Raw genomic sequence first — 13,689 nt, forward strand, 5'->3', positions numbered from 1 at the left:
AAACCGCTGCGCCACCCAGGGATCCCTATCTCGGGTTTCTAAGCTGAGGAACAATATGAACACAACTATAGTAATTTAGCAACAGTAAGGCTGAATTAGGAGACAAGACTCAGGACCACTGCAATGGTTCAAATAAAAGACAAAAGTTTCAGTTATGATCAATGTAAAGTTGAGAGGCAGGAGAGGGAGAGCATGTATGAAACCCAGCTTGTAGAATACAACTATTGGAATTTGCAATTTTGCAAAACAAGTGGGTGAGTGAAAGAAGTAATGTTCTTGTCATACCAGCGTGCAGTAGAATGTGCAGACCACCCCTGTTGCAACTACTGCGCCCCACAGATCAAATCCTGTGACTGCAAAAAAGAAAAAAGAAAAGAAAAATGCACGCATAACTGTGAAACATGTAAAATAAAAATACTTCTCAAAAAAATCATCAGTAGAAATCTATATCATTTATGGGGTACCTATCTTTCTACTTTCCTCTCTACTCTTGCCTAAAACTAGGCCCAAATCTCATAAAATGCCCCCAAACAAGTGGAGTTTAAAATTTTACTCAATGAGTTAAATGGACCTGGTTTCTATCCTCAGAGACTATATCTAGATCCAAAATTGGCTAAATTAAATACATGAAAAATCCTTTATGCTATAATAAAGCTATGAAACAACTTGATACTATGAGGTAGTTATCCAGACTGAACTGGGTCATAAAGTTTGTGTCATCATGGTTCAAATAAACACACTATTCTACCAGACAAGTTGTAAATGTTACTAAGATGGAACCAGGAAGGGGAAAAGTTGTATAATTTGCTACCATTTATCTAAGAAGTGGAGGGCATATTACATTCTTTTTAAATGGAAGGACAATAGCTTTGCCCACAAATGTGATAATCTAGATAAAATGGACCAATTCCTTGAAAGACACAATGGGCCAAAACTCATGCAAGAAGAAATAGATAATCTAAATAGGACTATATCTATTAAAGGAATTGAATCAATAATTAAAAACCTTTCAAAACAGAAAGCTCTAGGCTCAAATGGGTTGACTGGTAATTTCTATCAATTTAAGGAAGAAATTATACCAAGTCTCTGCAATCTCTTTCAGAAGACAGAAGCACAGGGAATACTTCCTAACTCATTCCATAAGGCCAGGGTTGCTCTAATACCAAAACCAGATAAAGACATTGTAAGAAAACTACATACCAATATTTCCCACAAACACAGTTGCAAAAATCCTCAACAAACTGAAGATTAGCAAATTGAATCCAAAAAGAGTATAAAAAGAATTATACACCATGACCAAGAGGGATTTATCCCAGGTATGCAAGGCTAGTCAAGTATTTAAAAATCAATTAATGGAATCTATTATATCAACACACTGAAAAAGAAATATCACATGATCATATCAAAAGATGGAGAGAAAGCATTGCACAAAATGCAATGTCCATGATAAAATCTCTCGGTAAAACTAGGAATAAAGGAAAAGTCTCTCAACTTGATAAAGACTGTCTACAAAAATCTTACAGCAAGGGCACCTGGGTGGTTCAGTTGGTTAACCATCTGCCTTTGGCTCAGGTCATGCTCCTGGGGTGCTGGGATTGAGTCCCAGGGTGGGCTCCCTGCTCAGTGGGGAGTCAGCTGCTCCCTCTTCTTCTGTCCCTCCATGGCCCCTGCTCACTCACTCTCTCTCTCAAATAAATAAATAAATAAAATACTTTTTAAAAAATCCTACAGCTAACATCCTGCTTAATACTGAGAGACTCCAACCTTTCCAACTAAGATCAGGTACAAGAAAAGGATGTCCCCTCTCACTGCTCCTTCTTAACATTGTGCTAGAAGTCCTTACTAATGCAGTAAGGCAAGAAAGGAAACAAAAGGTATATAGACTGGGAAAGAAGAAATAAAACTCTCTCTGTTCACAGATGACATGATCATTGATGTAAAAAAAAAAAAAAAAACAATGAAACAAAACCCTGGAACTAGTAAGTGATTATAGCAAGGTTGCAGGATACAAGATTAATATACAAAAGTCTATTGTTTCCCTATATAATAAATTAGTCCTGAATGTGTGACATAATCCGTAAATTTAAGATGTACCTTGACTCAAAGCCAGGGCAAAAGCACACCTGGAGTAACTTGGATGTGCACACATTGTGCAGTGGACACGTAAAATGGTACAACCCAGTGTCTCTTATATTTCATACACGCATCTGCCCTGTTCTGGGTCATAACAGGTGTATGTTTAACTACATGGGTTCAAGGTAGAAATAGAAATAAAAATGTGTCAAAAGCAGATCTCCAAACACAGGCTACCAGGATCTACAGGATGACCAAACCTGGTCTTGTTATCCATGAAGGCGACCCCACTGCTGATGATGGTGATGTTGCCATGACAGAAGGGATGTCATCTCTCAAAGGGGATGACAACAAATCACGTGTGGAAGAAGTAGACTAAGTGCTGCCCCCCCAAATTATTTGTAGTTGTATTCAATCTCTTTTCTCTGGTAATATATTTTCAGGGATGTTTTTATTTTATTAACATTTTAAAAATCTGATAGGACGAGAACTATTTAAGGGGAAGATAAGATTTCTATGAGTGTGATGCTGTGATATTTAGGAACTTAAGCACAGCTCATTTTTCGTTCCTAGTTCCACATTGGCTTATTTTAACAAGAGGAGGTAATATTTGTTGTAAGATGTATGTAACCTAATGCTAATTGTGTGGTCTAAAGTGTTTATCAATCAAGCAGATTCCTTAGTAAGACCAAATTTTTTGTCATTGAGGTGGTCTGAGCTTTACCATGATATCTAAAAGAAAAATATTGGTTAAAACAACTATTGCTGGCTAGGATCTACTTTTTTAAGTCTTCTATCCAGGCATCAAGAAACTAATATGTTAAACTGAACCAACTTATAGCAACAAATGAATCTCAGAAACATTTTGTTGAGCAAAAGAAACCAGTTACCAAAAAAAAAAAAAAAAAGGCACTATATTATTCCATTTACACAAACTCTAAAGGACAAGGAAAACCAATTTAGGGTGATAAAAATCAGAAAGTGGCAGCTGGGTTGGCAGGGGGGATTTATTATAAGGAGGCACAAAAAAGTCTTCTGAGATTAGAAGTTGAAAATGTTTGTATTTTGAATTGGGTGGTGATCACACAACTGTATACAATTGTTAAAGCTCGTCTGACTGTACACTTAATTTCTGTGTATTTTGTTATGTATAAACTGAATCTCAACAAAAAATGGTTTTTAATTTTAAAAAACAAGAGGGGTCCCTGGATGGCTCAGTCAATTAAGCACTCTCAGCTCAGGTCTTGATCTCAGGGTTGTTAAGTTCAAGCCCTGCATTGGGCATCACACTAGATGTGGAGCCTACTTAAAAAAAATTTAAAGCAAGAAAGAGGGGTGTTTGGATGTCTCAGTCGGTTAAGTATTTGCCTTCAGCTCAAGCCATGAGCCAGGGGTCCTGGGATGGAGCCCTGCATCATCCTTCTCCCTTTCTATCTGCTCCTCCCCGCTTGTGCTTTCTCTTTCTGTCAAATAAATAAATAAAATCTTTTTTTAAAAAAGCAAGAAAGAGAAACTTAAGAGACAAATCAACTAATTGCAATTACATAAATTTGCTTGAATCCTGAAACTAATAAACACTGAAAAAAATCAGGGAAATCTGAACACCAACTTCATTTTGATATTTTTAAAAATAATGTTAGCATTTTAGATATGAATATGGTATAATTGTGCTTACAAAACACATCCTAGTACAAACTTTCAGTTATAAAATACATAAGTCATGGAGATGTAATGGACAGCACAGTGACTATAATTAATAATTCTGTATTGCGTGTTTGAAAGCTGCCAAGTGGGTAAATATTAAAAGCTCTCATCACAAGAAAAAGAAGTTTTCTAACTATGTATGAAGATTGATGTTGACTAGATATTGTGGTAGTCATTTTGCAATATATACAAATCTTGGATCATTATAATATAATACAGTGTTACGTGTCAGTTATACCTCAGTGGAAAAAGTTAGCATCTCCTTATTTTTAAAAGATTTTGAATTCAGATGAAACGATGAAATGCTTCAGATTTACAGCAAAACAATCTAGTGAGGGAAACAGTGAATTGAACCAAGAGTTGATCATTTTTAGTGTAGACTTAAAGGTACGTTAGAGTTCAGCATACCATTCTCTTTTTTTCCAGTGTATGTTTGAAGTTTTCTATATTTTTTTTAAAAAAAGGTTAAAAAGAAGTGATTGGACCAAGAGAACATTAAACAACTTTCTATGGAGCATCTTTTGCACACCAAGTACTACATTTATGCTCGTGCATACTTCCTCGGTCACAGTAAAATATACAACTGATATTCAAGTGGTAATAATGCAGTCTCTTGGGTCCTAATTCCTAGGGAATGGCTCAATAAATTGATAAGAACAGAGTCCTTGATTTCTTCATAGATGCCAGAACTGTACTTTAAAACCCTAAAGTCACATCTTTAATTACACTTATAGCCAATAGGTAACTTATGAAGTTTATGGCTCAGTTCTTTATACATGAAATGATCCCTTCATGATGTTGGTAATATTGACATGGAACATGCCTGACATTCAGAATTCAAGAGCATGTTATATAATGGAATTGTCCTTTGTAATGATACTGTTGTACTTTATAAACTCAGGTAATAATTACTGTCTACCTAACAGGAAAGCAAGAAAGAGTGTGGATTTAGTGGGGCTTTTCCATTTTATATTAACTCCAGGAACTGCATCACATTTTTCCCATCAGAGTCCACTTGTCCATTTTATAAGGAAGTTTTAGAGATAAACTCACATCAGATTGATAAGAATACAAAGGATATGGGGTGCTCCCAAAGCCTTTTAAGGATATGACTAACAGGCACCTTTGCCTCAGTGAACTATTCCAGTGGCATGGCTTTGATCTGCCCAAATCCAGAGTAGAGTAAGTAGTATGTTGGTTAGGACCGTCTTCATCCATTTGTTTAAAAGGACACCATCGCCATCTTTCATTTTTTGTCACTAAGAGTGATCTGATATTTCAAATCGCATAGATCTCCTTCCCTTGCATTTTGGACCACATGAGAAATGAGAATAAGAAAAGCTCTCTCCCTGCCAGATTTTATGATGGAGCTGAGTAACACAGAAGCCTTTTGATTGCAGCTCCAGATTATAGCCACCAAGGAAGAAACTGCAGCCATTCATGACTTAGACCATAGTGGGTATTCATCCTGAAGGAATGGAGGCCTGCCCTTCTATTAATCATAGGTCTTTTGGAGCTATCAGTCCAGGAACCCAAAGAAGCTGCTACAGTAAACAATAAACTCATCTTGCTCCTCCCCTCAAGCTGATGCAGGTTACTGGAAACATTCCTCCATCTCCCCATCTCCCCAAAGTGAGAATAAGTTCTATTAAAAATGACCCCCAAAATGTGAGTGACATAATGGGTAATTCTAAAGTGTACCTTGATTCAAAGCCAGGGCAGGGGCATAAATAACGATTCCAGTATACAGAATCTACGGAAAAAAAGAAACCAAATAAACTGTATGAATTATAAAAAAAAAACACCAATTTTTTTTATAAACTCAATAATGAATTAAAACAGTAGTTTCAGTATACTTAATAAAATTTGTTTGTGACTTAAAAATGTTATACTCCTTTTCTGTTTGTGATGTGGTCATAGGTCACGAAAATCTCATATCACCAACTTTGTTAAAATGATGGACTTTTCACGTGGTGCTTAGAGCAGATAGTCACTGATCCATCACCTTAAGCTTAATATCAATTCTCCTCAATGCAAACAATTAGAAAGAAAGAATACAAATTTAAAAGGAGATGGTCCCTCATTCATATGCTTTCAAACTATTATTAATCACTATGTAACTAATTGGAAAAATAGTGAACATTTTGGAAACCAATATTAAAAAGTTTGCATGCTCATTAATTAAACAAAAGTATACATTTGCACTAAAAAAATCCCGAAAGCCAACAAAAACTGTATTCCATCTTTTCTATATTATATATTATTTTTCACTCATACATCTAGCAAATATTTATCAATCAGGGATACAGAAGTATGATAAATATGGTCTTTTTTCTCAGAACATAATTTCTATTGCATTTGATCTTGCAAATATATCATATATATTCTATGTGATTTACTCTATAAAAACATATTATTGTCCTATGGTTCTATGTTTATTCTATGAAAACATATTATGAAAAAAGCCATATTATATAATACTTGGATGTATGGTTATATTACATGGAATATCAATGGAAGTAAGTCCTTCAAATAGGAGATGCTAAAGCTTTCCTCTTTTTTGCAAGAATGAACTAGCATTCCACAGTCCTTATCCCGACCAAGTTGAAGATTTGGAAACGTGACCACAGAACATCTTCCTGACAGTTGTTCCCCACTTTTCATTGTAGGAATTTCTTTTAAAAAATGATCCAAAGAGGGTCTGAACAGTCGGTAAATGCAAACTACCACCCTCAGTTCTGTGTCAGAACCTCTACCAGACCCAAAGAGTTCCTTGCTTTTACGCCAGAAGCGTTAAGGACCAATATAAGTTATGCAATTTACAGAAATATAAAATAGAGTCAAGTTAAATCATTTACAAATGCTTAGGTAGCTTGTGTTTGGGGAAGTGAATTACAAATAGGGACGAGAACAAACAAGAACTCCTTCCTGGACCTGCATTATCAAACCCATCTCTAAAGCCCGCAGCTGCCAAGAGGAAGATCAATATGAATGACACAACAATCATGACAAGCCTCTGGCAACCCGGATGAGAAGCAGAAAGTGTTCTCTGTCACTGATTGCTTGGCAAATCTTTGCTTTCCATTCTTGTCAACCAGTAAATCTATACTTACATATCCTTGTACTACTGGATTGCGTCATTTAAAAACTTTCAAACTTTAAAAACCTCAGAGTGCAGGATTCTGTTGTCTTACACTCAGTAACTCCTTCAATCAGGGCTTAAGTTTCCTTTTTTTAAAGAGTACTGATTTTTTTTTAAGTATGCTCTTGAGCAAATGAAATTATATCCTATTGTCTTCCCATGTCAGTTATTATTTTTCAAACCTGTTACTAAACATGCTGCAAAAATACTATGAAACTGTACTAGTTGCTTTCTCTTTGTTACGATTCCTACTATCAGCTACCTCAGCTCTTTGAAACATCGTTGTCATCTTGGCCGTGACAACACCTCAGTCACTTTGGTGGGAAGAAGAGGAGGAGGAGGTGGGATAGGAAAAGGCACATGCTCCTGAAGCAACATCACTATTGTTTGATTAATGTAATATTTAGCATTCCCTTAAACCATCATTTTTTCCAGGAAGTGGGGCATTTGCTGAAACACTCTTTCATGATCTCAAGGGTTGACACAGTGTAACGATGAGTGTTTTCCCTTTTTTGGTTTCCTCCTATTTTTAACACCTCTTTTTTTATCCTTCATGTGTAAGCTTAGCCTGGATGCCTTGGTTGACGACATTTTAGACAACAAAAGGTAAAGCAAGCTCGTGGAGAGTAACTTACTGTTTGAACAATGAAGAGGACTGTTCCACAGAGACGAACACATTTGTTAAATCGAAGCTCTAAATACTGTTTCCAAAAAAAAAAAAAAAGGAAAAAAATGGTTAATACGTGAAAACTTTACTTACTCTAAAAAAAAATTGGCTGCGTAAGAAGGAAAAGGGTTAGAGATGCAAAGCAACTTCAGCCATCAGAAAGAATAAAATCTTGCCATTTGCAAGATGTGGATGAAACTAGAGGGTATTATGCTAAGTGAAATCTGTCAGATTTCAGAGAAAGACGAATACCATATGATTTCAATCGTATGTGGGATTTAAGAAACAAAACAGATGAACACAGGTCAAGGGAGGAAAAAATAAAATAAGATAAAAACAGAAAGGGAAGCAAACCATATGAGACTCTAAACTATAGGAAACAAATTGAGGGTCGCCGGAGGGGAAGAAGGGTGGGAGGATGGAGTAAGGGGGTGACGGTCATTAAGGAGGACACGTGACGTGAAGAGCACTGAGTGTTAGATAAGACTGATGAATCATTAACTTCTACCCCCGAAACTAATAATATACTCACTATATGTTAACTACATTGAATTTAAATTTTTAGAAGAGAAATTTTAAGCAACTTCATAAGGGATTTGTCTTCCATATTCCTATGTCATGTCCTGCTATTTTTCTTTACATACAGCAAAATTTACTCTCGCTTTAAATTATGGTTCACTGGGTTTAACACACACAGGACAGTTCTCTTGCCCTCAGAGAACTGGACAGTTCTCTTGCCCTCAGAGAACTCTGGTATGTTGTTTCTTTATGATCATACTTCCCTCCAGCCCCCAAACCTTGGCAATCACTGATCTGTTCTCCATCCCTAGTTTTGGCTTTCCCAGAATATCAAATAAATGGATTATATTCTGCATTTTTAGAATGAGCAAAGCACTGTTCTTCTTTTTTTCTTGGTATCGACTTCAGACACCTCCCTGATTCACTTGGGAATCAGCCATTTCCCACAGCAGGCAATTGTGATGGACTTGTCCATTGAGGTGCCCTGCCTCTTCTGACCCAGGGAGGGTCACCTGACCCACACTCAGCCAATTGGCTCCTCTTTCCAATGGGTATTTGGATCTTGGAGGTAAAATATAAAGAACAAATGATTGGAGCAGAAGTAGACTGATCCTGACAGCGGCCTCAAGAGGCTTCTCTGGCTTCTGTCCTTTTCACAGACTATTTGTTCAGTTTTTCACTCTGTTCTATGGGCTATCCCAATATCCTCCCAAATAAATTATTATTTTTTTTACTTAAATCAGCCTGTCAGTTTCTGTTCAAAGCCAACAACCCTGCTAATTTTTCCTATTCTCCTTGACATCTGCTATATCTTAAAATATAGTCTGCTCATCTCTTACATTATATATCATAATATATTATAGAGCTAGAATCATAGAATTTTAGAGTTAAAAGGAAGCTAGGATCTCAAATTTTCTTTAACATGAATATTATTACTCCCTTAGAATTTTAAAGCTGAAAACAGTCTTTTCATATACCATGGGGGGAAAGGAAGGAAAAACTGACATAAGTAATAATCAGGGGAAATGACACCAGATGTTTTTGCTCTCGAATCACAGGTGAGGGCTATAGAGTACTCGTTGTGTACACTGGACGTTCTCCCAACAACCCCGAGGCCATTATACCTCTTAGCAGGGAGGGCACCGGAGATCAGAGAGAACACCAAAATTGCAACCTAACAGCTCTCAGAACCACAATTCAAGTCTAGAGCCGTTCAATGCCCAAACCTGGGCAGGGAACAACTATATTATTCTAAATAAATAAGTTAGCACACTGACCATGGCTTTGAGTGAGTAGGTGGCACTGACACACAGTGGGACCTTCCAAAACAATTGACAGGGAAAAAAATTATACACCACAGTGTCATGTTTAGGAGGAGTTCCAGCCCTCCACCCAGTCCCCCTCATAGACGGCACAAGCTCGGGGTAGTCACTGAAGATCTCAAGCTCCTCCTCTTAAAAATGAGGATCACAGTATTAATTCTTTTCCCTCTTACTTTGCAGGGGTTTGGAGGCTCTCAAATGATATAAATGGATGGAGAAATATCATAAACTATTATTCAAAACTAAGATATTAAGAAGTTGGTATCCAGGGACGCCTGGGTGGTCCAGTGATTGAGCATCTCCATTAGGCTCAGGGCATAATCCCAGGACCTGGGATCAAGTCCCACACCAGGCTCCTGTTAGGAGCCTGCCTCTCCCTCTGCCTGTGTCTCTGCCTCTTTCTCTGAGTCTCTCATGAATAAATAAAATCTTTTTTTTTAAAAAAAGAAGTTGGTATCCAAATCCACAGGTATACTTAATTCACAATTATAAGCATACATATATATTAACATAACTACATATGAATAATATATACACATAAATATAATCCATATATATACATATATATGTGCACACATGTATACATACACATACACATATATCCTGGAAAGCTCAGTTCCAACAAACAGATTTCATGGATCCAGAAAGACCCTGCAGAAGCAGGGAATGAAACTGGATTCCTGCATCATACTACTAGTCTGTAGGTCTGCTAGTGGATAAACATCTCTCAGGCCTAAACTTTGAAGACAGGGATAAATAGATGACAAATGTGCTCTGAACAGCCAATTCTAGCTAAAGAAACATAAGATTTCTTAAGTTTCTTACAAAGAGATTTCGGAGTTGAGCAAGAATGCCAGGGTATCACTCAATGCTGGACTTGTTATTCTGTGTAAATGGTTCCACTCTCAGCATAAAACAAACAAAAAATATGCACAAGAAAGAGTCTGCAGTGGCCAACTGTCAGGGACAAAGCACGTGCTCAAACCTTGCTGACACCTGCTGCAGGGCACCCGCCAGCATGAACATGACTCTAGGTGTTCTATTCTGCTTCTCCTGTTCTCCCTGCATGTATAAGCCCTGCCTGGGGGGCATAAACAGACTTACCAAAGCCTTAGAAGTAGCCAGTAGACACCACTGCACGGCCTCCAGGCTACTTGGCCTCATCCTCTTCTGTAGCTTAACTGTATCTGCAGAACGGGGCTCTCCGAGGAACCCCCCCCCTCCTCAGGATCATTTTTGAGTACTGAGTTGGATGATGACCGTGTGTAGAACATGCTGCCCAGTGCCACATGTGTATTAAGCATTCAGTAAACATTAACTTTTTGCGACATTTTAGATGGAATCCTGCTAACAGCCTCCACCACGGGAGAAATGTGGGAACTCTGTTTCTGGTTTAGTTAATGTCGCTGCTCCGAAGAGGCATAGGTCAGTGCTTATGAGAGGAGCATTCACCTCTGGGGACTGAAGTCCTCTTGCCAGGTTCTTGAGCTCTTTCTGAGTCCTGGAGTTAGTTAACTACAGAGCAGAGCTCACAGACTCAAACTGCCTAAGGTAAGGGCTCATCAGGAAACACACACAAGTGGATCGGCCAGATGTTCGTATATTAAAATACTGGACTATCCCTCATATCCACTAAGAAATAAGTCCTCTCACATCTCCCTCCAAACCAAGTATCCCCTTCACCCCTCTCCCTTTCCCCTTTTGCATTTTTGAGGAAGACAAAATGAAGAAGACAGAGGTTTCTCTATCATAAGGCCAAAAAAAAAAAAGTAACTAGGCACTGACAATGATGAGGCCTCAATGTAGAAATTAGCAGGGAGTGAGAGTCATGGTCTTAAAACTGGAGTTTCTGCACACAGGGAATGTGAGCCCAGTGTCACCAGGCTTCTAAATTTTCAAAAGATGCTAGAATCTGGAATTCTATTTGACCTTGCAACATCATAAATGTTAAATTAATTTTCTTTCAAAACACCGCAAGGGTCAAAAAAAAAGAGAACAGAGATTGGCCTGGAACAGCCAATTTGCCACCTATGAGTAAAACAGAGAAATTCCATCCTGCTCACCTCAGGGATGATGACTAAACTTTCCCAAACACAATGGGCAGAGTGAAGGGAAGGCACTGCTGCCCCACGGGGGCCTTGCCCTGGATGGCGTCACTATAGCCCAAGCACTTTGTCACCAACATTTGTGCCATTGAGGCCCCATGGCCAGCACCAGTTGAGCCAGCCTCATTAGGAAATCACCTTCCCGTGACTTAGAGGAGACAGTAACCTAAACTCAAAGACTGAGGTGACTGCTAAGAAGTAGCATCAGCATCCTCTGGATAATGACCTGTGAGAGAGGAAACTACACCAGGTTTGTCCATGCTGTTCATGGGCTAGTACCTCGGTAAAGGAGACCACGGAGGGCACTAAACAGGCCCCCTACTGCCCTGAGATTTTATTATCCCCCATCCCACACTCCCATTCCACAGCTCTTCTTTTTTAAGATTTTATTTATTTATTCATGAGAGACACAGGGAGAGGGAGAGGGAGAGGCAAGCTCCCTGTGGAGACCCTGATACGGGACTTGATTCCAGGACCCTGGGGTCACACCCTGAGCTGAAGGGAGGCACTTAACTACCAGCCACCCAGGTGCCATTTGATAGCTTTTTGAACTAAACCCAACATCCCCATCTTTGCAAAGCCCTTTCCTTCCAAAAACTGAAGAAAGACTATAACCACAGGAGACATGGTTTTCCTTCATCATCTTTCCACATTTGGAGAAGGTGAGGCTAAGAGCCCTGTGGCCAAATCCTCTGGGGGACTCCAAGGTGACCACCTCTGCCACTACCGCCACAAAAACTTTCAGCCAGCAAGCGTTTATCCCTCACTCGCTGGGCTGGAGACACTCCTGTGAGTGCTGCACTTGAGTCCCCTCATTTAATCCTCCCAAGGACTGGGTAGGGTCATTGGTATTATTTTCATTCTGGGATGAAAAAGTGGGCACAATGGGTCACCCAGGTGTACCCAGCTAGTGAGTGGTAGAATCTGGCCGCACACACCAGGTACTGAGATGAGTTAGGGCACCAAGGGAGGGGCGGCAAATTCTATTCCGGGTCCTGGGAACGAACTGACAATGGTGCCTGTGGGCCTGGGACAAGGGGGTCCCTTTTGACCAGGAGGGACTAAGACTTGAACAACTTGCTCTCCCCCAAATAAAAAGTTCTACAATCTTTCCCCTTGACTCTGAATCAAAGATGTTAAAGCAGACAAGGAATGGCCTTAGGGAGCACTAGTCGGAATCAGTCCCTTTACTTCGGAAGCCGCCCTGCTTCGCTGAGCTCACCTCCAAGATCCTGTCGCCTCTACCGGGCTCTACCTAAAGGGGAGGGCAGCGGAGGTGAGGACCTGGACGCGGAGAGATTCCGCTACGGTAGTGGGTCCCCCCTCCCCGGAAAATCCCCCCACGATCCTGAAAAGCCCTTCCCGACCGTCCACTTCGTCCCCAGCCCACTGTCCCCCTACCTCATAGGTGCTGGTGATCCCCAGCTTGTAGAACACCGGGAGGAAGACCTCGGCGCTGATGGCCACCACAAAGAAGTAGGTGATGGCGAAGATGCTGAAGATGGCCCCAAAACGGTAGACCTCGGAGGGGGTGCCCAGGACGGTGACGGCCGACATGAAGCTGGCGGTGAGGGACAACGCCACGGGCACGGCGGTCATCCTGCGGCCGCCCATCAGGAAGTCCTTGGACGTCTGCTGGCCGCCCCCCGCGAAGGCGTAGTAGATGCCGATGGCGGCCGAGATGAGCAGCATCGCGGCGAACACCACGTAGTCCCACACGGCGAAGCTGCCGATGCCCCGCGCCGCGCCCATGCTCGCCCTGCCGCGCTCACAGCCCGGGCCCCGCGGCCAGCGGCCCGACCGGCCCCGCGCTCCCTTCTTACTCCCGGCGCGGCGGGCGGGGCGGCGGGGATCGGAGGCGGCCGGCAGGTGTCGGACCCGGACCGGCCCCGCGCTCCCTTCTTATTCCCGGCGCGGCGGGCGGGGCGGCGGGGATCGGAGGCGGCCGGCAGGTGTCGGACCCGGACCGGCCCCGCGCTCCCCTCTTATTCCCGGCGCGGCGGGCGGGGCGGCGGGGATCGGAGGCGGCCGGCAGGTGTCGGACCCGGACCGGCCCCGCGCTCCCCTCTTATTCCCGGTGCGGCGGGCGGGGCGGCGGGGATCGGAGGCGGCCGGCAGGTGTCGGACCCCGACCGGCCCCGCGCTCCCTTCTTATTC

The 13,689-nt window shown here is 41.2% G+C and overlaps 1 protein-coding gene across 1 annotated transcript in view; it reads right to left on the reverse strand.

Annotated features, from left to right (window-relative positions):
- The window catches only part of SLC5A8 (solute carrier family 5 member 8), a 63,243-nt gene extending 49,915 nt beyond the window's left edge, over nt 1-13,328 (reverse strand). Inside the window, exons 1-4 of the mRNA XM_038558806.1 lie at nt 12,934-13,328; nt 7,555-7,620; nt 5,479-5,530; nt 286-353 (exon numbers count right to left, since the gene is read on the reverse strand). Of these exons, the coding sequence (XP_038414734.1) occupies nt 286-353; nt 5,479-5,530; nt 7,555-7,620; nt 12,934-13,284 (537 nt within the window). The 5' untranslated portion in view covers nt 13,285-13,328. The remainder of the gene's footprint in view (nt 1-285; nt 354-5,478; nt 5,531-7,554; nt 7,621-12,933) is intronic.
- Between the last annotated feature and the right edge of the window lie 361 nt (nt 13,329-13,689).

The sequence above is a fragment of the Canis lupus genome, chromosome 15 (genome assembly GCF_011100685.1).
Source record: "Canis lupus familiaris isolate Mischka breed German Shepherd chromosome 15, alternate assembly UU_Cfam_GSD_1.0, whole genome shotgun sequence".
Classification (NCBI taxonomy): Eukaryota; Metazoa; Chordata; class Mammalia; order Carnivora; family Canidae; genus Canis; species Canis lupus.